Source organism: Tauraco erythrolophus, chromosome 7 (genome assembly GCF_009769465.1).
Source record: "Tauraco erythrolophus isolate bTauEry1 chromosome 7, bTauEry1.pri, whole genome shotgun sequence".
Taxonomy (NCBI): domain Eukaryota; kingdom Metazoa; phylum Chordata; class Aves; order Musophagiformes; family Musophagidae; genus Tauraco; species Tauraco erythrolophus.
In genome coordinates, this window is record NC_141471.1 from 24,222,825 (window position 1) to 24,250,773 (window position 27,949).

Below are 27,949 nucleotides of genomic sequence, written 5' to 3' on the forward strand. Positions count from 1 at the left end.
TGTGACACAGAACATGAAATAGTAGTCTTATTTCTCAATTACCAATGCTTCAGTGGCAAGAGTAATAGAGAGATTGTAGGATTGCGAGTTTGATAGTGATTTCTATCACATGCTGACTTTGCTACGCTCCTTCAAATCTAGACTTACAGCTGTGAACTGAAGCCTGAACTAAACCTTTAATCCACTTAGAAGTAGCAACTATTACTACAAACTCTTTGTTAAACTGCATTTTTGGGGGGAAGAATTGTATCATACCTTTGTTCTTTTGCACAGGCTACTAATCAGATTTTCAGATGAAAATGTGATTGCCCTTGATTTTAATCTCCAAGCTGCCTTTGGACCTACTGGGGAATCAGTGAGAAGGATCAAGAAAACATTTAGTATTAAAAAACATGCGATAAGAACCTTTGATGAAAGGGAGAGCCACAAGGATCTAAGTCTATAGTCCCCACAAAAGAAGAGGGAGCCACAGAAGGCTTCACTCTTCATATGGTCTATAGCAGCAAAGACACCACCTCATAGGGATGCGAGTCATGGGGTCTGCAATCTGTTCAGAGCTCTACAGGGTTTCTGTACGTCCTCAGTCTCTGCCTGGAGGCAGTGATGAGAGGCATCAGGCTACATCCTCAAGCCTGGTCCAAACCTCCTGCCACATGTACAGACTATAGCATGACGTAGATAGCCATAGCAGAGGGAGGTGCGAGTCAGGCTACGTCACATAAAACGGCTTCTATTACTAGTTCAAGACCTATTTGAGCTGCCAGGCTTTCTTCAGGAACTCCTCAGAGCTTGGGAGCTCTTCAGGGAAGCCAGGTCCCTCAGCAACAGTGGGAGAGAGGGAGATCTCTGGGCTGAGCCATAGCTCTTCATCACACATCACCCACATTCACACGCAGGTGGCACAGACCCCATCAGTGTGCAAAGGGCAGAGGCGTCTGTGAAAGCAGACCTCACTAACCCTGGCCAGCAGAACTGGGCAGGCCTCACATGTCCTTCCCAGTACAAGTGCTGCTTCACCATGCAGAAAAACGTTTCCTTTAGGATGCAGGGACCACTCCAAGTCCCACTCGGTCTCACTGCTGGTGGTTCGTGCTTACCTCTACTCCTGTGGAGCTGCAAGTCACACCCCACAAGCCTCTCTCCCACTCATCATTTTAACAGGTGCCCCAAAAACCCACCGGTCTGGCCCAGACCTGCACCACAGAAACGTCCCTGCAGACTCCTGAGCTCTTCCCCACCCACAGAGCAGTAGGGCCACTTACGCCGGGCCAGCAGCCCCCCGGGCCAGCCGGGAATCCCGGCTGAGCTCAGGCCCGCCGGGGATGGTGCTAGGGCTACCAGCAGAGTCCGTGAGGGACACCGCCGAGGGAAGCCCCCAGCGCAGCCCCGGCCGCGCTGTCTCCCCTCGTCCTTTCATTCACATTTCTGTCACCGCAGAGCTCCTGGGCTGCGACGCCCCTTTCCCCTCCCGCCCCCGCGGAGCCGCGGCCACTCCGGCCACCGCCTCCCCGCGGTCGCCCCGCCCGGCTTCCGGCGCCGCCTGGGAGTGGGGCAGAGGGCAAGGCGGGCAGGCGGCGAGCTGGTGCGGGGACGGCGGGCTCGTCTCGGCCCAGGTAGGCGCTCCGCGGGGCGAGCGGTGGCCTCCGCTGGCTTCTTTCTGGGAGCGTTGGCGGCGGTCGTGCGGACTGCGCGGCTCGCCTGTCTCCGTGCCCCAGGCCCCGCTGCAGCCCCGGCCGCTCGGGCCTCTCCGGGGCGGCTCTCCGGTGCGGGCCCCGGGCTGCTGTAAGCACCGCTGCGGTGCGGCGGCCTCCCCGAGCCCTGCGCGGCCCTGTCTCGCCCCGGGCCGCCGTCCCGCCGGGCGAGGAGCGCTGGGGAAGGGGAGCGCGGCCCGGGATCAGGCGGGGCCGCACCCCCCTGTCGTTACTGTGGCCGTGGGGGCCGCGGTGAAGGTCTGCGGGCACCTGCGTGATGGCGGCCGCCAGTGGGGTGGGGGGAGCTTTCTCCCTTCCCCAGTCAGCCTGTGGTCTCGGTGGGTGGGTGTCCCGGGGCTAGCTGGCTTCTCCTCGGGAAAGAAGGCTACAGGCCTCGAGCTGATTAATCGCGACATACCTGGAGCGAGCAGCAATAGCTGCCCGGTCAGTTTCCCCCTGCTCTGTGTGTGCCTCTTGTGGCCTCAGGCCAACAAGAAACCCTCGGTCCTGGCTGTGTCGGGGAACACTTCCCTGATCCGTGTCTTTTACTGCGCCAGTGGCTGAGGGCAGGGGTCTGTGTGTTGGGGGGGGGGGGAAACAATACGAGGCACTACATCATTCTTTTGGGAACACCTGAAAAGAAAAAGAGAAGTCTATAAGTCTTGGAAGAATGGGCAGGCATCCAGGGAGGAATACAGGGAGGAAGTTAGGGCATGTAGGGAGATAATCAGGGGGGCAAAAGCCCAACTGGAACTTAGACTAGCCTGCTCCAGAAATGACAACAAAAAGTCCTTCTATAAATACATTAATAACAAAAGGACGGCTAAAGATCACCTCCAGCCCCTACTGGACACAGAGGGTACGTTAGTCACTAGTGATGAGGACAAGGCTGAGGTTCTTAATGCCTTCTTTGACTCAGTCTTTAATAATAAGGTTAGTAATTCCCAGGTGAGCTGGCCTATGGTGTCTGAGAGCAGGGAGGGAGAGCAAATCGAAGCTCCTGTGATCCAAGAGGAACGGGTCAAGGATCTGCTTCATCGCTGGATGCCCACAAGTCTATGGGGCCTGATGGTATCCACCCGAGAGTCCTGAGAGAGCTGGCCGATGTCTTTGCCAAATCCCTGTCCATTATCTTTGGGCAGTCTTGGCTCACTGGGGAAGTTCCGCTGGACTGGAGGCTGGTGGATGTTACCCCGATTTACAGAAAAGGGCGGAAGGAGGATCCGGGGAACTACGGGCCTGTCAGTCTGACCTCGGTGACGGGCAAAGTCATGGAACAGGTTATCTTGAGTGCTATTAATGAGCACATACAGGTTAACCGGGTGATCAGGCCCAGTCAACATGGGTTTATGAAAGGCAGGTCTTGCCAATCAAACCTGATCACTTTCTATGACAGGGTGACCCGCCTGGTTGACGAGGGAAGGGCTGTGGATGTAGTTTTCCTTGACCTCAGTAAAGCCTTTGATACAGTTTCTCATAATGTTCTGGTTGAGAAACTGATAACTGCTGGCCTGGATAGGCACACCCTCCTTTGGGTTAAAAACTGGCTGGATGGCCGGGCCCAAAGAGTGGTGGTAAATGGGGCTAAATCCAGCTGGAGGCTGGTCACCAGTGGGGTTCCCCAGGGCTCAGTCCTGGGTCTGGTTCTGTTTAACGTCTTTATCAATGACCTGGATGAGGGGATTGAATGTACCCTCAGTAAATTTGCAGACGACACCAAGCTGGGAGGCTGTGTCGATCTGCTCGAGGGTAGGGAGGCCCTTCAGAGGGATTTGAACAGACTGGATCATTGGGCCGAGGCCAATGGCATGAGCTTTAATAAGGCCAAGTGCAGAGTCCTTCACTTGGGGTATAAAAACCCCAAGCATCGCTATAGGCTCGGGGAAGAGTGGCTGGAGAGCTGCCTGGCGGAGAAGGACCTGGGGGTGTTGGTTGACTACTGGCTTGATATGAGCCAGCAGTGTGCCCAGGTGGCCAAAAAGGCCAATGGGATGCTGGCATGTATTAAGAATAGTGTAACCAGCAGGAATAAGGAAGTGATCCTGCCCCTGTACTCGGCACTGGTGAGGCTGCACCTGGAATATTGTGCCCAGTTTTGGGCCCCTTGCTTTAAGAGAGATATTGAGCTCCTGGAGCGAGTCCAAAGAAGGGCGACTAAACTGGTCAAGGGGCTGGAAAATAAAACTTATGAGGAGCAGCTAAGGGAGTTGGGGCTGTTTAGCCTGGAGAAGAGGAGGCTGAGGGGAGACCTGATTACAGCCTACAAATACTTGAGAAGGGATGGTGGGGAGGTAGGGGAAGGGCTCTTTACGTTAGTGATGGGTGATAGAACAAGAGGAAATGGGTATAAGCTTAGTCAGGGCAGATTCAGGTTGGATGTTAGAAAGTATTTCTTCTCTGAAAGGGTTGTCAGCCACTGGAATAGGCTGCCCAGGGAGGTGGTTGAGTCCCCATCCCTGGATGTGTTTAAGAATAGGGTGGATGATCTACTTAGGGATATGGTTTAGATGGGGATTAGGGACGGTTGGACTGGATGATCTCTAAGGTCTTTTCCAACCTAGAAATCTATGAAATCATCTAATTTAGATTCCGTTTACAGTCTGTTGATGTTGTGCTGCAGATCTGCAACATGGAAAAGCAAGTGCTTGAATCCTCTGAAGAGCGAACGTTTCAGTACCAAGATTCCCTGCCTTCCCTGCCAGTACCTCCTCTTGATGAATCTTTAAGTAAATACCTTGATGCAGGTAATGACTTCATATTGTAATAATAGCATGGCGTGTGCTGTTGTCACCAGGGTAGTCTGAAGATGTCTGTGAAGTGATTATTGTAGAGGCAGCTTGTATCAACTGATGTAATTGGGGTGAGGGGTCCAGACAAGTTCAGAGTGGAAAAGGTCTTTTTCAGGTTCAAAATGGGAAATGAAGTGCCCGGAGCCACCTGTGTAAAAGTTTCCACTTTAGCCCTGTTTACCTTTCTTCAGCATGGAAGGGAATTGGGCATGTGGGGAGGTTAACTTTTTGGTTTGAGGTTTCTTCCCGCCCCTAAGGTTTTGGTTTTTGGTTTTGTTTGGTTTTTTGTTTTTTTTTTTTTTTTTTTTCAGTGGTGTCAGCTGGTCTAATAAAAGATATTTCTCCATTTACAGATTTTGTTTTGCGTAGTAACTGCTTTGCTTGGTTATGACTGTGTTTGCCCAGGAACTTTGTAAAAAAAGTTATTTCAAACTTTTTCAAACTTAAATGTTCTTCTTTCTCACCAATACTACTAACTATGTAGTAGCAGAAAAAGGCAGTGGTGGGCATTTTTGAATAATTTAACTTGGATAATTTCTGCCTTGAAGTGTCGGCTGTCTAAAGAATGTCACGTAAGGGAAAAGTTTTGAGAGCAACATCAATGCACATGTGTCTAGCTTTGTTTATAAAGCAGAGATGACTGGTTAGTTCTTTATTATCGTATCAGGCTTTGATATATTGAGGATATATCCTCAAAGATACATTACCTAGTATCTTGAGATTCCTTTCCTATGTTTCTTTAATAATTTTCAGAACTTGGAGACATTGAGCTTTTTATTGGAACATCTGCTTGTGTCTTGTCTTACCATCTTACCTGTAACACAGGAATGCTAACAGAGTAAGACCTGGAGTTCTCTCCTTAGCAGAAACGTATTACACTAAAATTTGCCTTTCCCAAAATAGAAATCCTTAACTTCGTTCTGAGTTTTATTCTGAGTGTAGTGGAAATGGCCCGGTAGATAGTAATAAGTTTTCTCTGGTGTTCCTTATATGATTGCGTTTTGAAACAGAATGTTGAAATGGTGGTTATAGAGGAAAAAATATGCGTGTAAGTGTGTCAAAAGAAAGTTTTCTTTTTGTTTTAATCCAGATTAACTAAAGTTGTGCTGCAAAGTAGTGAACCTGCAATAACAGAATTGCCCTTTAAAACTTAGTTTTGTAAACCCAGCTGGCTCTCCAAGTTAATAAATCTCTCTCATGGAGTGATAAAATCTGACAGTGAATTCATTTGCTTTTGTTTTCTGGTTCTGAGCTGTGTTTTCATAAATACCTTATCACATGTCCCTTTTTTTTCATACTGAAGTTACTTCCTACTTACTGTTCCTGGTACATAAGTCATTCTATAACTTTGATCATCATTGTTGATCTCCTTTAGTCTATGTGCAGGTTGGAGGAAAATCCAAGGGTGATCAAAAGAGACTTCAGGGCTCTGGAATGGTTGGTAAGGGAATCTGGAGCACAGGTTATTTTTTCTCTCTCTTCCAGTTGCGGGCAGCGACACTGGAAGAAGCAGATGCACACAGTATATTAATGCATGGCTCCGTGGCTGGTATCACTGCCACAATTTTGGGTTTTTCGATAATGAGATGGCCTACCCGGCACCAGGCTTGCTGGCACCAGATGGGATTCCCCTTTCTCAAAGTGGGACGAGAGTCTTTGCACATTGGCTAATGTTGCTCATTGACAGGGCTTTAAACTAGATTTGAAGGCAGAGGAGGATGATATCAGGCTTGATCAAGACAAGCTGAGAGCACCTGAAGAGCAGCAGAAAGAAGTTCCGGTCACTCCAGCCAGTAAGTCAGCTTCATCAGGGGCCCAACTTAAATGCCTCTACGCAAATGCATGTAGCATGGGGAATAAACAAGAGGAGTTAGAGATGTGTGCACACTTGCAAGGCTATGATCTTATTGGCATCACGGAAACGTGATGGGATGAATCCTATGACTGGAGTATTGAAATGGAAGGATACAGACTCTTTAGGAAGGACAGGCAGGGGAGACAAGGAGGTGTCACTCTATATGTCAGGCACCAGCTGGAGTGCATAGACCTCTGCCTGGGGATGGATGAGGAGCCAACTGAGAGCTAATGGGTCAGGATTAAAGGGAGAGCAGGGACTGGTGACATTGTGGTGGGGGTCTGCTACAGGCTACCTGACCAGGAAGACTATGTGGATGAGGCCCTCTATAGACAGATAGGAGCAGCCTCATGTTCATGAGCCCTGGTCCTCATGGGAGACTTCAACCACCCCGATATCTGTTGGAGGGACAACGTAGCAGGGCAAAAGCAATCCAAGAGGTTCCTGGAATGCATTGGTGTAACTTCCTTCTCCAAGTGATAGAGTGACCAATGAAGAGAGGTGCTTTACTGGACCTTGTTCTCACCAATAGGGAGGGGCTGGTAGGGAATGTGAAGCTCAAGGGCAGCCTTGGCTGTAGTGACCATGAAATGGTGGAGTTCGAGATCCTTAGGGCAGTGAGGAGGGAGCAGAGCAAGCTCACTACTCTGGTCTTCAGGAGAGGCAGACTTTGGCCTCTTCAGGGATCTGCTTGGTAGAGTACTATGGGATAAAGCTAAGGGAAGAATGTGGGCTCTCTCTGGAAGGAAACAGGAGACCTGGTTACGTGGGATATGGAGAAGGCTGAGGTACTGAATGACTTTTTTACCTCAGGCTTTAGCTGCACTGCCCAAATCACAGAAAGCAAAGGCAGGGACTGGGAGAAGTTCCCACCAACTGGAAAAGGGGGAACATACGCCCTTTTTTAAAAAGGGAAAAAAGGAAGACCCAGGGAACTACAGGCCAGTCATTTTCACCTCTGTGCCCAGCAGGATCCTGGAGCAGATCCTCTTGGCAACTATGCTAAGGCACATGGGAAAAGAGGTGACTGGTGACAGCCAGCATGGCTTCACTAAGGGCAAATCATGCCTGACGAATTTGGTGGCCTCCTATGATGGGGTTACAGCATTGGCGGATAAGGGAAGAGCAACTGGCATCATCTCCCTGGAATTGTCCAAAGAATTTGACACTGTTCTGCATGACATCCTTGTCTCTAAATTGATGAGACATGGATTTGATGGATAGACTACTTGGTGGATACGGAATCGACTGGATGGTTGCACTCAATGGCTTGACGTCCAAGTGGAGACCAGTGTCGAGTGATTTTCCTCAGGGGTCAGTATTGGGGCTGGGGCTGTTTAACATCTTTGTCAGTGATGTGGACAGTGGGACAGAGTGCACCCTCAGCAAGTTTGCTGATGACACTGAACTGTGTGGTGTGGTCGATACACTGGAGGGAAGGGACGTTGTTGGAGCAGGTCCAGAGGAGGGCCATAAAGATGATCCAAGGGCTGAAGCACCTCTCCTCTGAAGACAAGCTGAGAAACTTGGGATTGTTCAGCCTGGAGAAGAGAAGGCTCTGGGGAGACCTTAGAGCAGTCTTCCAGTACCTAAAGGGCGCCTACAAGAAAGCTGGAGAGGGACTTTTTGTGTGTGCTGATAGGACATGGGACAATGACTTTAAACTGAAAGAGGGTAGATTTCAATTAGATATAAGGAAGAAATTCTTCACTCTGAGGGTGGTGAGGCACTGGACGAGGTTGCCCAGAGAAGTTGTGGCTGCCCCATCCCTGGAGGTGTTCAAGGCCAGATTGGATGGGGCTTTAAGCAACCTGGTGTAGCGGAAGGTGTTCCTGCCTGTGGTGAAGGGGTTGGAACTAGATGATCTTTAAGGTCCCTTCCAACCTTTCTATGATTCGTTGTTCTGCCACAGTCTTCCCTTGTACACATCACTTAAAGCCAGAATGTGCAGTGCACAATTGCAGACAGTAGCATGGCGATTCTCATTGCTTAAGCTTGTCTTTTGTTTAGTCTGTGAAGGTGGCTGAAGGAAGGGAGGTGCTACTGAAGTACAATTCAGAACCTCCAAATGACCCTTCATAGATGCTGTGAATCATTCCTTGGAAACTCCTGTCTTTTATTAATTGGAAGAGTACTCTAAGCACTTAACATTAGTCAGTGCTCCTCTTGGTAAAGCACTTACCTGTTTCAAGCAAGTCAACTGGAAAAGCTGGACAGAGTATGTCTCAGAACTTATTTAAGGCTTTACATAAGCTTCCTCTGCTTTGGATTCAGAACGACTAATCTTGTTTTGAAGGCAGGCCTTGATCAGAGGAGGTTGCCACAGCCATGTTATTTAGCCTTTTAGCACACCTGAGAGATTGAGATTCAGAAGCTTGGGCTCAGCCTAAGAGTATGAAAACCCAAAGGTTCAGCTTTCCAGAAGGTTCCTTAACTATGCAACTGAAGACGTCTTCCATGGGATACTTCTTGTTCATGGATGGAGGTGATCTGTGCAGAAAGGAAGAAAAGATCTGTGGGCCTGGAGAAAGTGGCAAGACAGAAGTTTCATTGAACTCTAGTGAGAAAGGGGCTGAGTTCTACTGCTTCCCTACTGTGCTACTTCTATGTCTGATCAAATAGTTTTTAATGGAAAGAGGCTCTGTAATCATAGAATTGCGTAGGTTGGGAAGGGTTCATCTAGACCAGATCCCTCCTGAATGCTGGTCCAACTACAGCAGGTTGCTCAGGCTTGCTTAGCCTGAAATTTTTTGTATGTCTGCAAGGATGGAGATTCCACAGCCTCTCTGGGTGACCTATTCTGGTGTCTGATCACCCTCACAATTTCGGGAGAGGGAACAAAAAACAAACCAGCAACAACAAGAAAACCCTTGCATTTTGCTTGTCAGAAATTTCCTGTGTTCCAACTCAAGTCCATTTGCTCTTGTACTATTCTTGTCTCTTGTCTCTGAGAGGACCTGTGCTTTGTCTTTGCTATGCCTTTCCCTTCAGTTACAGAGTGCAGCAAGGTCTTCCTTTTGCATTTTTTCTTAAGCTGAACAAACTCAGTTCTCAGCCTCATCTCATCATCATGTGCTCCAGTCTTCTGGCAGTCTTGATCACCCCTCAAACAGGGACCAGAACCCAGTAATTTTGCTTATTTTCTTTCTTGTGTGCATGTGCAATTGCTCTGTAACTACTTTGTAACTTGAATAACAGTGTATAATCACACTCTCTTAAAATATTGTGCGGTAGTAAGGTCGCTCTCTGGGAAACCTAAGTATTGAACTTCCCTCAGTCTGGGAGGCTTTCAGCTCCAGGTTTCCTGAGTGAATACTGTAAAATGCTGAATCATGTAGGTGGATGGCTCTGTCTTTATTAGTTCTTTTTTCATCTGTGTTCACAACTGATGGTGCTGCAGTTCAAGCTGTATCTACATACTGTTTATATGGACTTTAACAAGGCTTTTGACCCATCAAAAGCGCTTTTTTTTTTTTTTGTGAACTTCCTCATAAAACTGATGTAGTATGGACTAGGTAGCGGACAGTCAGGTGGTCTGAAAACTGTCTCAGCTGCTGTGCTCAAAGCAGCACATGTTCCAGATGTAGGTCAGTCTCTGATGGTGTACTCTGGAGGTCCAGAGTAGTTGTTTAACATCTTCATTAATGATTTGGGTGATGGGACAGAGTGCACTCTGAGTTTGCAAATAATACAAAGCTGGAAGTTGGGGGTGATCCACCAAATGGTTGTACTGCTATCAGAGGGAGCTGGACAGACTGGAGGAATGGGCTGACAGGAGACTCATGAAGTTCAACAAACAGGGAAGTTCCAAGTGATGCACTCGAGGAGGAATAACCCCCCCCACTAGCACAAGCTGAGACTGACTGACTGGAAAGCAGCTTTGCAGAAAAGCCCCTGGGGTCCTGATGGACGTGGAGGTGAACATGAGCCAGCAATGTGGTCTCACAGCACGGCAGGCCAGAAGCCTTCAGGGCTCCATGAGAAGGACTGTTGCCAGCAGGTAGGGAGAGGTGATCCTTCCCCTCTGTTCAGCACTGAACAGGCCACATCTGGAGTGCTGTGTCTGTTTCTGGGCTCCTCAGTAGAAGCAAGACATGGGCATTCTGAAGTGAGCCCAGCAAAGGACCATGAGGGCGATTAAGGGCTTGGCTTGTCTGACATATGAGACTGAGAGAGCTGGGACTGTTCAACCTGGGGAAGAAAAGGCCCTAGAGGGGATCTTTGCAATGTGTGTAAATGCTTGACGGGGAGGAGTAAAGAAGACAGAGCCAGACATTGCAGTCGTATCCAGTGACAGAACAAGAGGTGATGGGCACAAATTGAAATACATGAAATTCCTTTGAAACATAAGAAAACTCTTTTTTTCTTTTTTTTTTTTTTGAGAGTGGTCAAGTACTGGAAAAGGTTGCTTCCAGGGAAGTTGTAGAGTCTCCACCCCTAGAGTTATTCAAAACCCAACACAGTCCTGAGCAACCTGTTGTAAGGGACCCTGCTGAGTTGAGGTGTTTGACTAGATGATCTCTAGATCTGTGAAGAAGAAAAAAGTAGTGATTGCAGGTAAGCAGTCATAATTATAGCAAGACACAGTTGGGAGGAAGTAGCGTTTTAATTCTGCAAGGATAGGTAAGTATTTGAGACCTTGCCTAGCTGAAACTCCATCGTTACTTGCAAAAGCTAGATTAGAGATGATACGGATGCACGATTACTAAAAATTAAACAAGCATCCTTCCTTGTTTCTTAACAGCCGTAGGCAGATCGCAGGGTTAGCACTAGCAGAACAGACAAGAAATTAACTGATAGTAGTGTCTTGGAGCCTCAAAAATGAATCAGACCTCATTGCGTAGGCATTGAAAGGTAACAGAAAATACATTATACACAAGGTGAGTATAAGAAGACAATGAGATGTACCTGTATGGAAACTGGCATTAGCAGTGCCTCTTACTGACCATAGATTTCATGGTAAAAAGGCTTAAAGGAGAGTTTTAGATTAAAATAATAACTAGTTTTGTAAACGTTTACAGAGAACTTTGACCTGTATGGCACATGATCTTAGAGAAATCCAAAAGTATTTTAAAATATAGTAATTGAGTAGTAGTAACTACCATCATTGTCATTCAAAGGTAGACATAAGATTGGGACAGTGGATGAGAATTGATGGGCAAGGTGCTTGTAGCCCATGAATGGATTTTTGAAAATAAAGGTAAGTAGCTTATGGTTGGTGCAGCAGTGTGGCAGACATATATGACTCAATGTAATAATTTACAAATAAAGTTCCTGTAAATTTAATTAATCAGTGAGTTCTGTGGCAGCTGATGGAGTTGCAGAACTCCGAAGTACTTCCAGCTACAGTTATAAATATATTTGATTTAGTTATTTGTTAGGTATTTCATGTTTTCAGCAAGTGCTTTCATCTGCTAACATCTGTATTTATTTGAAAATATGTATTTATGTTTTATCAGAACACACTGTGATTTATTTACAGATTTTTAAAAGGTGTTTTCCTGTCTGTTGTGGTTAGCCCAGCTGGCAGCTAAGCTACCATGAGGCCACTTGCTTACTCTTCCCCCTCAATGAGGTGGAGAGGAGAAAAAAAGAAACAACAAAAGGCGTGAAGGTCGAGATAAGAACAGGGAGGGATCACCCACCAACCATGGCCCTGGGCAAAACAGACTCAGCTTGGGGACAAATCAGTTTAATTCAAAGCCAGATCTTAAAAACACCTTCCCCCACCCCTCCCTTCTTCCCGGCTCTACCTCCTCCCTGCACAGTGGTTCAGGGGGACGGGGAATGGGGTTGTGGGTCAGTTCATCACACATTGTTTCTGCCCCTCCTTTCTTAAGGGGGAGGACTCCTCACACTCTTCCCCTGCTCCAAAGTGAGGCCTCTCCTCATGTGAAAATAGTCCACAGACTTCTTCAATGTGAGTCTTTCCCCCAGGATGCAATCTGTACTCATCAGATTGCTCCAGTGTGGGCTTTTCCCACGGAGTCAAGGCTTCTTAGGGTGCAACCACGCACTCCGGCGTGGAGTCCCTTCCCATGGGCTGTGGATGCATCTCTGCTTCATTGTCAGTCTCCAGCAGTGTGAGGCGTCCCTCCTATGGAGACAGCCCTCTAAGAACTCCCTTAGGCACAGGCATCTCTTCTGCGGCGTGGGCTTCTCCATGGGCTGTGGGTGGATCTCTGCACCACCATTTCTCCCACGGGTGGCAGGGGGGCCACTGCGATCTCATCATGGGCTGCAGGGGAATCTCAGCTCTGGCACCTCCTCCCGCTCCATCTTCACTGACCTCAGTGTCTGTGTAGCTGTTTCTCTCAGGTCTCAGTCCTCTCTCCGCTGCAGCCACGCTGGGCTCAACTGGCTGAATGAACCTCAGCAGTCCCGGCAGGATGAACTCCGCCCAGCAGGCTCCCCGGGAGCGGAGTGTTTCAGAGCTCTCCAAGCCCACGCTGCCATGGCCATCTCCAGTCAAGTGGTGGTGGCCCAGCATGGGCAGCCCTCCGCCTCCCCCTGTCTTCAGTGCAAGTCCTGGCTGGCTCACGTTCCTCTGTCCCCTTCTTAAACAGGGCATTTGCAGAGGTGCTGACTGGCTCTGCCCTGGCCAGAAGGGAGAGGGGGTCTGACGTGACCAGGGACCGGTCTGACCAGTTTTTGAGCTGGGGCAGCTTCTTGCATCTCCTTACAGGGGCTCTCTCTGCAGCCCCTCCCCTGCTACCAAAACCCCACCACGTAAACCCAGCACACCTTCAAATGTTTTAGAGTATTTTCATCCACTCCCTGGATTCTCACATCTGAATCTTGGAATAAATCTCAGTACACTGTTGTCTTTAAAATAAAAACATTTCCTTTTTACAGTGAAGCCATTTCTAAATCAAGAAGAATATCAAAGAACTGAGGATATAGTTAAAAAATTTGAAAATGGGATTGGGAAAGAGTTGCATCAGAAATTACTGGAAAGAGCTAAAACAAGAAGGAATTGGGTATGTATTTAGATATGTAAGAAATCATAATTCAACTTATGGAAAGTTAATTTTCTAGGATATAATTTAGAAAGCCATTTAGATTTTTTTTTTTAATCTTCCTTATATCTGCCACTTTGCCTATGGTTATGCACACATTCACTTCTATATGTGTGATTTGTTTTGTTTTTTTTTCCAAACTTGGGTGGCTAAGAGAGTTCACTAACTGAAATGTTATCTACCAGGTTTGAATGCTTTGTCTGTCAGTCTTTCCTTCTGTTACCTCTGTCCCCACTCTCTCCAGCCTGCCAAAAAAAAAAAAAAAAGTTAAGTGGAATTTAGAGTTTGGTCTCTGTCTCTTTCCTGAAGAAAGCTCTGTGGTGCCATTTTAAAGTTGTCTTTCAACAGAGAAAGGGATGCAAGGGGGGTCGTTACCAAGTGGAATTCATGAGAACTTTGTAAAAATTAACATGACAGACGCCAGAGTGGGGATTTTCAGATGATGATAGAAAAAATACGTTATGAACTGTCTGTCCCAGATCCTCTCTTAACAAAAATCTTCTTTCTTTCCATTCTTCATGGAGTAATCTGTCTGATATTCGCAGCAGCCACGGCTGACATCTGCAAGAGTTTAACATAGAAGATGAAGAACATAATAGAAGTTTAGAAGAACGTAATTTACAGTTTAATAGTCTTAAGCAGTGTTGAATTTTATTTCAAGCTTGGCAATGGAAGAGCTAGATGTGTTGTTACCCTCAGCAGTTAGTTTTGAACTACTGTCCTGCCGTCTGTTATATAGGAACTACCATCCGAAATATTAAGAAAAAAAAAAAAAAGGCAGGCAGTTGAAAAATCAGGTGGTTATTAAAGAATTAATGACTAAAGCTTAGTTCTCACACTAAACATTTTTCTTTTTCAGCTGGAGGACTGGTGGCTGAACGTGGCTTATCTTGATCTTCGCATATCAACACAAATACACTGTAATATTGGAGGCCCTGGTCCCTATATTGAACACTGCTGGCCACCCAAAGAGGGCACTCAGATAGAAAGAGCATCTGTAAATATATGGCACACTTTGAAATACTGGGATCTACTACGAGCGTAAGACTTTAAGATAAAATAATTGATTCTAAATATTAATGATCTGTGTGTGCTTTAGTTGCAAAAATGTGTCTTGTGTTCATTGGCATGTGTTCTTTGCAGTAAAAGATGTGTTTGTCTTACCTTGATTTACTTGCATAATTATAATCTCTCTCATTTCATTTTGATGTATTTGTTTACTACAGAGAGAAGGTGGCTATAGAGAGAGCTGGGAATGCTGTTCTGGACATGAACCAATTTCGAATGCTTTTCTGCACTTGCAAAATTCCTGGAGTTACCAGAGACTCAATTGGCAGTTATTTTAAAACTGGTAAACAAATGCAAATTAGGGGTTAATAGAAGCAAGTGATTTTGTATTAATGGGCTAATGAAGTAGTCATTTTAACCATAAAATACTTGCTTTCTCAAGCACTATATCAGATACTGGTTGCTGAGTGCTTATATAAGGAAGCAAAGAAGATATCTAATCTACGAATGCCCTTTTTGGTCCAATATTTAGTCCTTTCTAAATAAGATTAAAAGAAAGCTCTGCTTCAAATTGTATGTTACCAGCCTGATGCCTCTAATAAGTGTGCCAGCATTAAGAATTAACAAAATTCCGTGTGTGATAAATGTGGGTGGATTCTGTGTATTATACAGACAGAATTTCAGCATCATTACCCATCGCATCTTTTTCCACAGAGTGTGTTTCTCAAGTGTGCTCCCTGACATTCTGTTGAGATAATTCTTACTTATTTTCTATCATTGTGCTGTTCCTTGGCTTGGTCAGCTTCTATTTTTAGACCTGAAAGTACTCCATAGTGCTTCTCGAAGCCCTTCTCTTAAACTCCCAAGAGTTTTCTGGAGTGCAGGATCAAGAGCTAGAGCTAAAGTGTAATATTCTTATTCATCCTCCGCTAACAAATGCTGTAGTACTAGTAATCAACTAACTGAAATCATAATACCCCTCCCACACGCATTCTGATGCATCCAGAGTTGTTCAGCGGTGTCACTTGACATAATCATGGGACATGTGAATTCCTGTAAGACTCAGGAATTAAAGAAGGAGGTATTGCCTTTCTCTGTAGAAAATACATAAGGAAATTTCCTTACCTCAGGATATGACAAGAAAGTACAAAGTTGAAGGCAAGTTTCAAGGGTTTTATCTTAGCGTTGCAGTTAAGAGTCAGTATAAATACCAAAACATAGAAGAAACATTAGAATGGTGGAAATTCAATGTTCTGTTATGATCACACTTAATAAACAAAGCTATTGTCCTGTGGAGATGCGATTTATGTCATTCATGTCCCTTTTCTGCCGTAAACTATTGTAAGAAATTTACTAAACAATCTTGCTTATATCATTTTTCATGTCATACACAGCAGGTGATATCCATTTCCATGTAGATTTTTTGCCTCCAGATGAAATATTTAGTCCATTTAGTTGTCTTGGTTCTCTGTGAATACCTTCAGAGAATGATATGGACTGTCAAAACATGCAGGTATCTAAGACAGGCAGAAAGAATTGCCATCTGGAGATGGGTCTGTTTTTCACCTTTGGCTATAAAGGGAACTGACATGGTCTAAACACTTGAAGTAGTATTCAGATTACAGAGTAGGGCACCTAAAATTTGACAAGTAGTGTCAGCTTGCAGTCAAAAACAGCACTGAAAGCTGAGAGAGCCTGATCAGTGGAACCTGGAGAGCTATTCTGTTCAGCCTGCAGCAGACACCTTAATGAGCACACATGAAGAGCTCATTAGATGTCATTAAGTGTATTGGATAGATCTCCACCAACTGCAGTGCGATCTCAGACACTTAATTCTAGTTATGTTAACTTCTAAACTTAATTCCACCCCTTGTTTTAGACAGCTAAGGTTAGGAGGATGCTACCTAAGTAACTGAATTTGGTGTCATCCCTTCTGATTTTTGTTATGTTAGAAATTAATTTCATGATCTATGAAGATGAGGTTCACATGAAGTGACAAATTCCCCACTCTAGAATGTCTTTAATGAGGTATGTATTGAATTGTATTATCGGATTTAGAAAGCAGGACCATAAAGATGTAAAAGCTGTAGAGTTAAGACTTCTATGGATGCCCATTCAGTTAAATACTTGTGGGCAGAGTAGCATACGTTTCTTCTTTTTCCCAAGGCAGTGTACTGGAGTAGAAAAGATGTAGCTCAGTTTGAGAAAAATATAGCCACATTTCTTGGGGTTTTAACATCTGGTTTTTGTCAGAATCTTTTCCAGCTTTCTTTAGTTTTATTTCCAGATAGACGGATTCAATAAGGCAATGCTATGCAAATGTGCCTGGCCTAATGTGGGCTAGTACCGTCTGCGTCTCTGTATAGTGGCCAAATTGGTGTGTCAGTGCTCCCTTTTTACAGGTTTTCACGTGCTGATGAGGTCTGATTGACATGGTAGTGCGTGTCAGATCTTGAGCTGCATAACTGAAACTGGTCACGTAAACACTCTGACAACTGAAGGACTCAATCATTTGTAAAGTGTCTTAGCAGCAGGCTTGCTGCATTATATTCATCCCTTTTTTAAAAAAAAACAAAACAACCCAAGCAAAACGCATGCAAGAATGCAAGAGACAAATGTTGCTCGATGAACTTTTAGTGAGCAGCTCTCATTTTGGCAGAGAGTGTTCCTGCCTGCAAGACACACAAATAAATTACGTTTGCTACAAGTTAACGACAATAACTTCAAGTAGTTAATAACAGTGAAAATTATATACTTCTGTATATTTTCTCTGACAGTTTTAAAAACATCTTCAAATTTGCAGTAAGATCATGCAATTGGACTTCAAAAGCTGTTCCTTTTCCTTCTTTCCTGTTTTTAACTGTATGAAATCTGCCTCAATTAGAACACAAAATGGATCTGTAGGACATGCTGAGAGTTCTTCCTGTATCTATCACTCACTTTATCCCCACGGTTGGATTTTCATGTTTTGTTTTTTGTTTCATTTCAGAGACTGAAGGTGAATGCCCATCTCACTTAATAGTCCTGTGTCGAGGTCGAGTGTTTACATTTGATGCTATACATGAAGGCAGTATGGTGACTCCTCCAGAGATTTTCAGGTTTTCAAACTATCTTGTTTCAAATGAGCTGTCCCATTTAACCTACATAGCAAAGAGACTCTGCCTTTTCCTATCCCCTTCACCCCCAAAAATGAGGTGTGAGAGAAGCTACAGCTTCTCCTTTAGCTGAGAGTTCAGATTTGAGTAGATTTGCCATCTTGTTCAGTGGATGGCATCTTCTTGCCGTGAAGCATGATGATCATGTTACTGTTGTAATACATCCATAGAACATTAGGCAAAAGGGCTGAATGAAGATGTTTCAGTAGGAAACATCATTTTTATGTGAAGTTTCTTGACATGGAATTATTAGGATTAGAAGTAACATCATTCCTTTCAGGACTAATCCACGTAGATAATCGTTTCATTGTTGTCAAAGATGAAGCACCACTGTCATGTTGATTCAAATCTAATACAGTTATAGTCAATTTTCTCAAGAGTAGAGGGGCTGGTATTCCTGTTGTCGAGTGTCCAAAATACACTGGCTTTCTGCTAGCTACAGAGCAATACGGCAGCATTTCACCTGCATTTCTTGTCTTTGCGCCAGACCTGTGACAACCAGCCGTGTTTGTGGCTCTTTTCATAATCCTGTGCTGCTGCAAATGAACAGAGAGAAAGAATTTGGTTCTTTAATTAGTAAATTTCAGTACTAGTGCAACTCACAGTGTTTAAAGCTTTTCCATGCTGTATCTCCTGTCTCCCAGTAGCATGCAGAGGTGCTGGCTTTTCAAATTGGCAATACAGTTGTGGCCACAACGTTTTCTCTCTGTTGTTTTATCTCTGATGTCACATACAGAGGTAGTTTCAGCGTAAGTCTCTTGTGATTAATTTGGGATCTATACGCATCTACTTACTAAAAAGGGGTTGTGCATTTCATCTAGGAATAACTTTCTGCAGTTGTCAAAGTGCTGTTTATAGAGCGCAACAGAAGACTTTCTTAATAAAAATTGGCAAAAGGTGGATGGCCAGATTCCTTAGGCAAGACAAAAACTGGTTAGAGAAGCTCAAAAATCTCTTTTTTTTTTTTTTGAAAGTTTGTTACTTTAATAGTTAAGGTATTTTAACATATATATTTCTAATTTCTGTAGTTGTACCTGTTAGATCAAGCAAGTAACAGAGAAATAAACACCTGGAACATATACAAAAACCCTTAAAACTTTCTAGTGCCTGTACAAAGAGCAGGTTGGTTTTGGGTTTTGTGGTTGTTTTTTTTTCTATAACCTTGTCATGGGTGTCTTATATTTTTGACAACTGTGTAACTAATGGTCAGTATTGAAGTTTAATGGGCAAGAGTGTCAGAACAAAGGACAAGACAGATTAAACACCTATAATTTGTGGAGTTTCTTTAACATCTAGAACAACATGTGAAAAACTGAATTTGCAAACTAAAAATTAGCTCTCTGTTAATACCTCTTCAAAGAGAAAGTGCAAGGAAAAGGTAGGAAGGGAAGTGTTCTTGTGTAGTTCTGTCTCTCTATTTAGGATGTGCTGTAGCTGTTGCTCTGCTTTAAATTTCAGGGTTTATCTTGAGTGGAAGTTTTCCCCTTCTATCTGATTAGTTGCTATATGCAATATATGCGTATATTGCTATATGTTCTTTGTTAACTTCAGTTTTTAAAATCTTCTTAAAGGCAACTTACATATATCCAGAAAACATGCCATAGTGAACCAGATGGACCAGGACTGGCAGCCCTAACAAGCAGCGAAAGGACCAAATGGGCAGAGGTGGGAATACTTTAACAGTTGATTCCTTAGAAAAGCCTTGTGATTACTGGAAATACGTCATTTCACTTAGCTTTCATTTCACTTTATGCTTTCTAGTTACGTGAATATTTGATTCATCTTGATCCAAAGAACTTAACTCGTCTGGAAAAAATTCAGAGAAGTTTGTTTGTGGTCTGCCTGGATGATTCTAGTCCCCATGCAACTCCTGAAAACTACACCGAGGTAGCTAAAGGTTTTTGATAATTTATATCTTGTCTTGTTTATGTAAACATTTCTTCTGCATATGTGCATGCTCTTTCTGTAGCAAAGTAGCACTTCTTACTCTTTCAGAACAGAGAAAATGAAACATAAATGTGCAGGTAATGCTTCTTGTTGATCTACAGGATTACTTAAATAGTTTGAATTGTTAGGACATTGAAAGTGGGAATGGCTGAAATTTATCTTCATAATCTTTTAGCCCTCTGTGTTTCAGGGTCTTCAAATACAGTCATCAACTTGTTACCACTCTTGATTTAAAAACTTAGGCTTATAATCGTGTTTTGTTTTCAACTGGATAAAAACCTCGTATCTCTCAGGGAAGGTGTAAGCTTGGTTTAGCTGATGGAGGTTGGCAGTGTACTCTGTTTTTGAGATCTCACAATGTGTAACTCTTGCTTTAGGTTACAAGGCTGGGGCTGACAGGTGATCCAACTGTACGCTGGGGAGATAAATCCTACAATAGTATTTTCTTTTCCAATGGAACCTGTAGCGCGTTCTGTGATGTAAGTTAAAAACCCTCAAACCTTTGAAGTATTTATTTACTAAGTTTTTGCCTTTCAGAGTGTTATTTTAGAAGTTAGTGTGTTCCTTTATTAGTGTAGCCTTGTTTAGCAGGCACCTTGTCGGGCAAGTTTCCAAAAGCAGTCTGCTTTCACAGTGTTTGATATCACACCGTAGTTGAATTAAGAACATGAGTTCTGAAATCATAATCTTACTGTTAAAAGTATTTAATGAGGGAGTTCCAAAGACAAAAAACCCACATTGCACGAGGCTTAAAGTGAACTTGTTGTATTATGTAGCTATTTGAACAGCTGTGGTTTTTAAACTTGAGATTTTTTAACATTCATTGCTGAAAGGCCAGAAGGGCCTACATCCTGCCCGAAATCTGCTCCTCCACAGCAATGCTGTATTATGCCTCCCTATGTGGCTGCAGAGCATTCAAAACAGTGGGCGGACTTGCAGTAGTTCTATATGTGTTGTAGAGCTAGAAAAACAAGTCCAACACTGTGCAGTAAAGCTGTTGTTCTGCAGAGAAAAGAGTATGGTAGGGAAAAAAGCAATTTGACCCTCTGGTAGTTAGGCAAATAACGTGATATCTTGTCTTATATGATTCTAGCATTCTCCTCTTGATGCCATGGCTTTAATTTCCATGTTATCTTATGCCGAAAAGAAGATTATTGAAAATGAGGGAAAATGGAAGGTATCTATGCTTCAAACTTTCAAGTGTATTAGTTAATGTGTCTTTTCTTATGGATAACATTTTCTGTTTTCTCTTCTTTCTTTCTGTGTGCATCCTCCCAGGGATCAGATAAAGTGAGGGATATTCCATGTCCAGAGGAACTTATATTCACAGTGGATCAAAAAATTATAAATGAAATTGGACATACTAAAGAATTGTATTACCAAAAGGTGGAATTTTTTGTTGCCTCTCTTCATGGTCACTGATACTGTGTTTTTTTCATTCTATCTACATGTTTTTAGCGGGTCTTTCTCAATGCTGGAGAACAGGAATGAATATGTTGTTGATAAATTGATGAATTAGGGGTCTTAACACCACGGTTAAATTTGTTACATCGTTGGTTTTGTGTCGAGTGTGTTTTATTTGACGTGGACCAAGTTGTGATATTTCTTGTCTTCTGTGGCTTTTCATCCTTTTGTCTGGCAGGTATCTGACTTGCAGCTGGTGCATTATGCCTTCACATCTTTTGGCAAAGCATTGATAAGGAAGAAGAAACTTCATCCTGATACATTTGTGCAGCTTGCCCTTCAGCTGGCTTATTACAAATGCCATGGGCGGTAAGAAAAGCTCATTACCCAGATTAGGAATTTAAAAAATAGGTAATTGAATAAAGAAGTGCATCTGGAGATGCAATGCAGTGGACTTGCAATGCCACTGTGTAATTTGCTATGCTGATGTAAGACTGAAAAGGGGTTTTACTGTAAGGATTGAATAGGGCCTTGTTTTGCGCCATGGGGCTTGTCCTCTGGGCTTCAGAAGAATTGTGGTGTTGTGCCCACGGGGATCACATGTGTATATATTGTGGAATAGAGGGCAGAAAAGAATCCATGAAAATGTGGATTTGGGCTGTACACAGTAAATAATAGGGCAACTGCTAAACATGCTATGGGTTAGGATTCTTTAATGCCAAACAGTTGCTCAAATGGAAAACAAACCTTTATCTGTAGCGAGTGACAGCCATCAGTAACATGATTAGTCTTCCAAGTCTATAAAAAGCCCTACAAACCTCAGCATCTCACTTTCTTTAGCACTGTTAAGTGTGAAGGTTTGGGCAGAATAATAGAGCTAGAGATAGTGACCCTCCAAATGCCTGGCTCTGCATTTTTGGGTGTGTCATTTTATTTTGCATTATTGGTAAAATACAGCATTCTTCCACGTATTGGTGATCCCAGATTTCTTGGCTAAATTGTGCTGATTAAGGCTTGTATAAGTCATTACTGACCTGACGAGTATTGCTTGCTTCAGAAAAAGGAGAGGTGCATCATATGAGCATGATACTTAGTCACTGGAGATGCCTGTCCTGTCATAAGAAAGGTTGCTATATGTCAGTTTGCTGAACATTCAAATAAATTAATCGTCTGAATAAAATAGCTTGTGGAGTCTGCTCTAAATACGTAAGTATGTTTCGTGGAAGTTGTTTATTAAATGGTAAACTTTAATAGGGCTGGGGATGCTCCAGGTGAGAGCTGGATGAATGTTAGTATGAGACAGAGAGGGGTTTGAGCCTTTACCTTATAAACACTGTGGGAGACACTGCTTATTTCTAGTTTGTCTCTTAATTTTTTGAGGTTTTGGACGGTGTAGATGGTTTCTTTAATGGAAATATATAGTGAAACGGAAGCTTGCATAATTTCAGTTTATTTATAGTAGATGCTAGTAGGTCTGTAGTGTGCAGAAAATAGCCATGGTAACCCAGTATTTTCAAGGCACGATTACAGGCAGCACCGGCACGTTTTCAGTCTCATAAAAGCTTGCAGAACTCCTTTGTGGATTTTTTCAGACACAAAATTTGAGGAAATTTAGTGGCTTACTGGTACTTGTAACTAGGCTGGATGTGTAGGACACTTTGCAGGACATTTTTTTTCCTTGAGAGAGTATATGGTTTTGTTAAGTTATTGAGATACTCTTCCCTAATTTTTCTTTTTAGTCCAGGCTGCTGTTATGAAACTGCCATGACCAGGCGCTTCTATCATGGCCGCACAGAGACCATAAGACCATGTACTATGGAAGCAGTGGAGTGGTGCAAGTCCATGCTGGATCCTTCTGACAGTGTAAATACCGAAATTCTACTTTTAATCGTCATGTATTTAGAAGGCCTGTCATTTGAACTGCTTAAAACTCACTTTGCTATGGTCTCATTAATGGGAGTTGGCCTGTTTCCTGTGAGACGGATTTCAAATCTTGGGTTGCTTGAAGTCTGGCTCTGGTCGTTGTGACTGAGGTGAGCTGTCATGTGTGGACTTGTTTGGTTTTCTGTCCTATTTACCTTTCGATTTCAAGAATGTAAATGTCTTGACTTATATTCACACTGATATTTTTTCACACCTCAAAAAGTAATGAAGTTGGAACCAATGTATTCTGCTGTGGAGTGATCCGGTGTTTTAAGTGAAATCAGGAAATGTTATTCTAATTGTTGAGTCTGAGAGCAAGGTTGAAATCTGTTTGTGTCCTAGTGGCAACAGGGATGTATTCCAGAGTTTGTTGCTGAATAGCTGAACCAGTGACCTCTCCCTTTTCCCAGCAACTACCCTCTGGTGCTCAGCTTGCAAAGTGTGTCTTGCCTTTCTTGCCAACTGAGAGCTGTACTAAAGCTCTTTCTGTTATCCTCACTGCACATTTCTCAGAGCTTGAGAAACGAAGCAAGGAGAATATATTTGAGATAAAAGGCTACATAATCAAATATTCAAATTCAAAGGTTCTGTATTGTTAATGCTTCTGAAAAACATACAGGAATATGGCTATCAGGAATTACGTGCGATTGGTAATTAGAGTTTTCAAGAACGTGTTTTCCTGATCTTCACTGGCTGCTTTTGGCATATACTGCAGCTTTAAAACTATTTTTTCCTGCCATTATTCAAATCTGCTTTCCTATTGCAATTACAAATTCCTCTTATTTCTCTGCTTTTCAGTTATCTTCTAACCAGTTATCAGGATTTTATGGCTAATACACAGAGGTTTGTTACTTCAAACACTAACTGTAGCCTTTTTCTTTGGTTTGTTTGTTGTTTTTTTTTAAATAGCATGTCCAAATATCTTCCTATTGCTATTTTTTTATAATGAACTCTTGAAGCTTAAAAAAGTGTTGAATCTGTTCAATAGTGTTGAAATCAAGATGCTTAAAAGTCTCCTTCTAAGGTACTAGAAAATACCTAAAGTTAGGTACTTCAGAAAAATCCTTGTGTCTCAACTGTTCTTTTGCCCTTTGTGTGCTTAGTAGCTTGATTTTTATCCAAATTGAGTGGTTACTGCCCTTGGTTCACATTGTTGCAGCCTCTCATGTAATGAATGAAAGGATAAAGAGTGCTTCTTAAGTAGTTAAGAAGCTAGTAAGATGTAAGAACAAGCCAAGATCTTGGATTTCTAGAGATGTTTCTCCTGGCCTCCTTTACCAAAATATGTATTTGTATTCTGTTCTCTCTGGTTTTGGTATGTAAGTTTCAATATAAAGTCAAAAAAACCCATAATGTTGAGCAGAACTGCTGTTGTGGAAGTAATTGTTTCAATCAGCAGAGAAGCGCTGGGAATGCGGTTGGCATCTGTGTGTATTTTAATTAAGGTCTTTTTGTTTTGATTTCTGCTTTTGCTTCGTGGATTTTTTTCATCTGTAGGTTTTGGGCTTTTGGTGGGTTTTTTTTGTTTGTTTTGTATTAATTTTTGGTGGTTTCATTTTGTGGTTGTGTTTTTTTTATTTATTTTCTCTGTTCCCCCATGAAAAATGATGATCACGTAAATGCAACTGCATCTGCTAAAAGCCAGTGTGCTTCTAAATAAATGGTATTGTAGGAAACTTTTGGTTTTGATTACTCTAGTTCAGAGTGGCTACTTTCCATTGTTTCAGCTTGTTTGAGAAACAGCATGAGGTGAATATTAGTCAGTTCAAACGTGATCCAAGTAACAGAGAAGAAATACAAGAAACCAATGAACAAGATCCCAACAAGAAAAAGGAATTTAGACTTGGGGTAAAGAGTTTGAGAAGGGTTCTAATGTACCTTTCAGATTCCTCCATTTTCTTCTGTCTAAAATTGCTAGAGATTATGAAAGGCGAACACTTTTTGATGTGATTCCTGATGTGTTGGTGTGGTGTTTGTTTTTTTTTTTTTTTTGTGCCCCCCTAACTTGTCTCCCCTGCTTTACACAGATCTATCAACAACTACAACTGATGCATAAGGCATTTGCAAAGCACAATAAAATGAGGAAAGAATGTGAGAATGGAAAAGGTACTCTGGGATCAAAAATTTTAGGTTTTGGTGGTGGTTGTTTTTTTTTCTTGTGGATGAAAAGGGAATATTGGTGTATGTTAATGCGTTTTCTCTGTCTCCTTGTTTTCAACCTGAGTAAAAAATACCTTTTAACATTTTGTTCTTTAATTTTGGGAAAGGAGCTAAAATCTAGTCCTTGCACCCTTCTTTGTGACTCAAGGGCTCGTTCACTTTGAATATTAATTCACTTTTTTCTGCCACATTTCAGAATACCTTCTAGTCAAACATATGCTTGGCTGGAAAGTAGGAAATGCCGTCTTTTAAGGTAGAGGAGAGATTTAGGTGAAATTCTAACCCACCTGTGTTAGTGTGGTAAGCTATTCTATGATTGAGAAAGAGTAGCTGGGAAATAATCACCTGATGAACCTTCATACTCTCTCCATCCTACTTGGTGAGTTATCTAGGCGGCTATGGCCCTGAAAGCCACCTCCTCACCTTCTCCACTTAATTGCCAGTGGGCCAGTTTCATTGTGTGGAGCTCTTCCTCCTTGGCTGAAATGGAAATATTCTTGGTTTCTATTTTCAACAGGAACCGTGCTGGATTTATATTACTTAGTTCATTTGCATTTGGGCTCAGAGTTGCAAGCTGAAAGTGATGAAGGCCTCTTAGATCAAATATTTGGGAAATGTTTTTGTATGCTGTACTATGAATCTTGGTTTTTAGTAGACTGTCATTTATCTGTCCTTCAGTTCCTATTTGAGCTTCCAGCTATCCAGACCAGAAGAAGCAGAAAACAAGAAATGCTGCTGTTAATGATGCATTATTTGTGTTTATTTGAAGGCTTTGATCGTCATCTTCTGGGTCTCCTACTCATAGCACAGGAGCAAGGACTACCCGTGCCAGAACTTTATGTGGATAATGCCTTCACAGTTAGGTAATTCATACTCTTGTCCTGTGGGGGAGGTTGTATCCCTTGATACTGAGGACTTTGTTACATTGGCCTTATGTGCACTGATTTCTTGCTCTCTAGGTTAAAATAACGTTTTTGTAAAACTCAATTTGTTTTGAATTGTCTTTAAAAGTGCTGGTTTTGTTTTGTGTTGTTTTATAGTGGAGGAGGTGGGAATTTTATTCTTTCAACTAGTCTGACTGGCTACACTAGGTTTAATGGATCTGCACTCCCTATGGTACATCATGGCTATGGCTTTTTTTATTCAATCAGAGATGACAGGTAAGGATATAATTTCATTTTGGGCATGGTTCTGTCCCTATCACAAAGGGAAAGGCAGCTAACAGCTAGAAGGAGGACAGGAAAAGACAGAAGAAACATGGCTGAACATGTCAGAAAAAGTTAAGAAGTGAGGTACATGAGAATAGAGGCATTAACTTGCTGGGAAAGCATGTGTGAGAGGAAGAATGAATGGTGGAGGTGAAGTGAGGACCAAGATGCTGACAATAAGCAGAAAGAAAAGAGAGGGGAGGAACAAAAGAAATTAACTTACTTTAAAATAAGGATATTTTTTTTTAAAGTAGCAATTGACTGAAATAGACCAGCTAGAGTACAGGTAAGCACACTGTCCATCATTCTTGGCAGTAACGCTTACATCTCTTGACTCAAGCCAGAACTCTGAGTAAAAATAAGCTAAAACCTGGCTTTGCTTCTCATAAAACGGTAGGATTTGAAAAGATCCAACTTGGACTTTTTGGTCTTATGAACAAAAGTTACTGCTTCTTTACCAAATGTAATGAACTACTTTGATTGTAATGCGTTGAGATAACTTGCTATTTTGTGAATTATATGTTATTTGTATGACTTCTTTCTAAAGCTAAATATGGATTGCGTGCAGATTTGATTCAGTTTGAGAACACAAACCATTTATACTTTGATCTATGGCTCTGCTAAGATAAATAGAACTAGATAAAGATTTACCTTTTATTAGGTAAATGGAAAGAAGTACTTTAAATCTTAAAATAGTTGCAGAGAAGAAACATAATTCACAGTATTTTCAAATACAAAACAGAAGAGTTATGCCACTATGTATGTAGAAATGGGTATTTAAATCACAGTATCTGATTTCAACATCTGTCAACGTTATTGCTTACTGAAGGCACTAGGGATCTGAGTCCTTTTTGAACGTCGAGACAGTATGTTTATTTCAGGGTAATTTGTGTGGCTTTTATCCTAGACTATGACAACTGAGAATGGTGACTTCATTGTTTTCTATATTGATAGGATTGTTACTACCTGTACTTCTTGGAAGTCATGTCCGGAGACTGATGCAGAAGTGCTGTGTGGAACTGTGTTCCAGTGTTTTCAGGACATGCTAAAATTAACAGTTGCAGCTCAGCTGTAAGGTTGATGATGATGTAAAAGCCTTTGCAAACTCATGAGTTACACGTAGTACTTGTAAACGAAATGCGACTCCGGAGTACTGTTATGTTCAAGTTAAGACATTCAATGATCTATGCGAAGTCTATTTTTATGGGAGTTACTGTGGTAACAGTAGCCATTTAAGAGCAATGTAGCCATTTGCAACAACAATGCAAGCAATAGTACCTTATCTATTTAGAACTAGACAGCGTTAAAATACGTCTTAACAATGCAAACATACTTGATAGATGGGGTGCTGGAAGTGGACAATTTATGGGAGACTTGTATTTATGATCTGAGTAGTAACACATAGAATACTTTGTAGTCTACTGATATTGTTTATGCCAGTGAAGCACTTAACTGTGTACTTAAGAGTCACCACACTATCCTCTTAGGTGATTATACTTCATAGTGGTTTATGAAATAGAAGGATGGCCTCCATCAGGCTAATGTTATATTTTATAGGTTATCTTTCATTTTTGCTATCGAGATGATACCAAATAAATGTTGTATCTGTGAATGAGGATGTTCCAACTACATTTGTAGTATGAGAGCACTACAATCTGAAGTATTTTGAAAAAGGAGCTCTCAATAAGAAAGACAGAAAGCAGTGTATGAGTTCCAAACTCCTCCGAGTTTTCATCTTCCAGTGAACTGTGAATGTCTGCTGCTTTACACTAGTAATACACTATAAAAAT

At 42.5% G+C, this 27,949-nt stretch overlaps 1 protein-coding gene across 1 annotated transcript; it reads left to right on the forward strand.

The window, feature by feature from the left end:
- Positions 1 to 1,585: 1,585 nt before the first annotated feature.
- CROT (carnitine O-octanoyltransferase) lies at positions 1,586 to 27,946 on the forward strand. The gene is made up of 17 exons (XM_086614409.1): positions 1,586 to 1,613; positions 4,312 to 4,435; positions 13,191 to 13,315; positions 14,214 to 14,395; positions 14,581 to 14,705; positions 17,352 to 17,460; positions 19,089 to 19,182; positions 19,279 to 19,404; positions 19,842 to 19,943; positions 20,558 to 20,641; positions 20,743 to 20,850; positions 21,107 to 21,237; positions 22,608 to 22,731; positions 24,819 to 24,897; positions 25,721 to 25,814; positions 25,992 to 26,111; positions 27,114 to 27,946. Exons 2-17 carry the CDS (start codon positions 4,321 to 4,323, stop codon positions 27,232 to 27,234), a joined length of 1,839 nt encoding a protein of 612 aa, XP_086470535.1. The 5' UTR covers positions 1,586 to 1,613; positions 4,312 to 4,320; the 3' UTR covers positions 27,235 to 27,946.
- The last annotated feature ends 3 nt before the right edge of the window (positions 27,947 to 27,949 follow it).

What these genes read in the sequence shown, in the direction of transcription:
- CROT (XM_086614409.1), top strand. Translation starts at nt 4,321, where the DNA reads ATGGAAAAGCAAGTGCTTGAATCCTCTGAAGAGCGAACGTTTCAGTAC. An exon ending in AAGAATTGTATTACCAAAAG is followed by an intron (nt 20,851 to 21,106) that starts GTGGAATTTTTT and finishes TTTGTCTGGCAG; the next exon opens with GTATCTGACTTGCAGCTGGT. An exon ending in GATAATGCCTTCACAGTTAG is followed by an intron (nt 25,815 to 25,991) that starts GTAATTCATACT and finishes GTTGTTTTATAG; the next exon opens with TGGAGGAGGTGGGAATTTTA.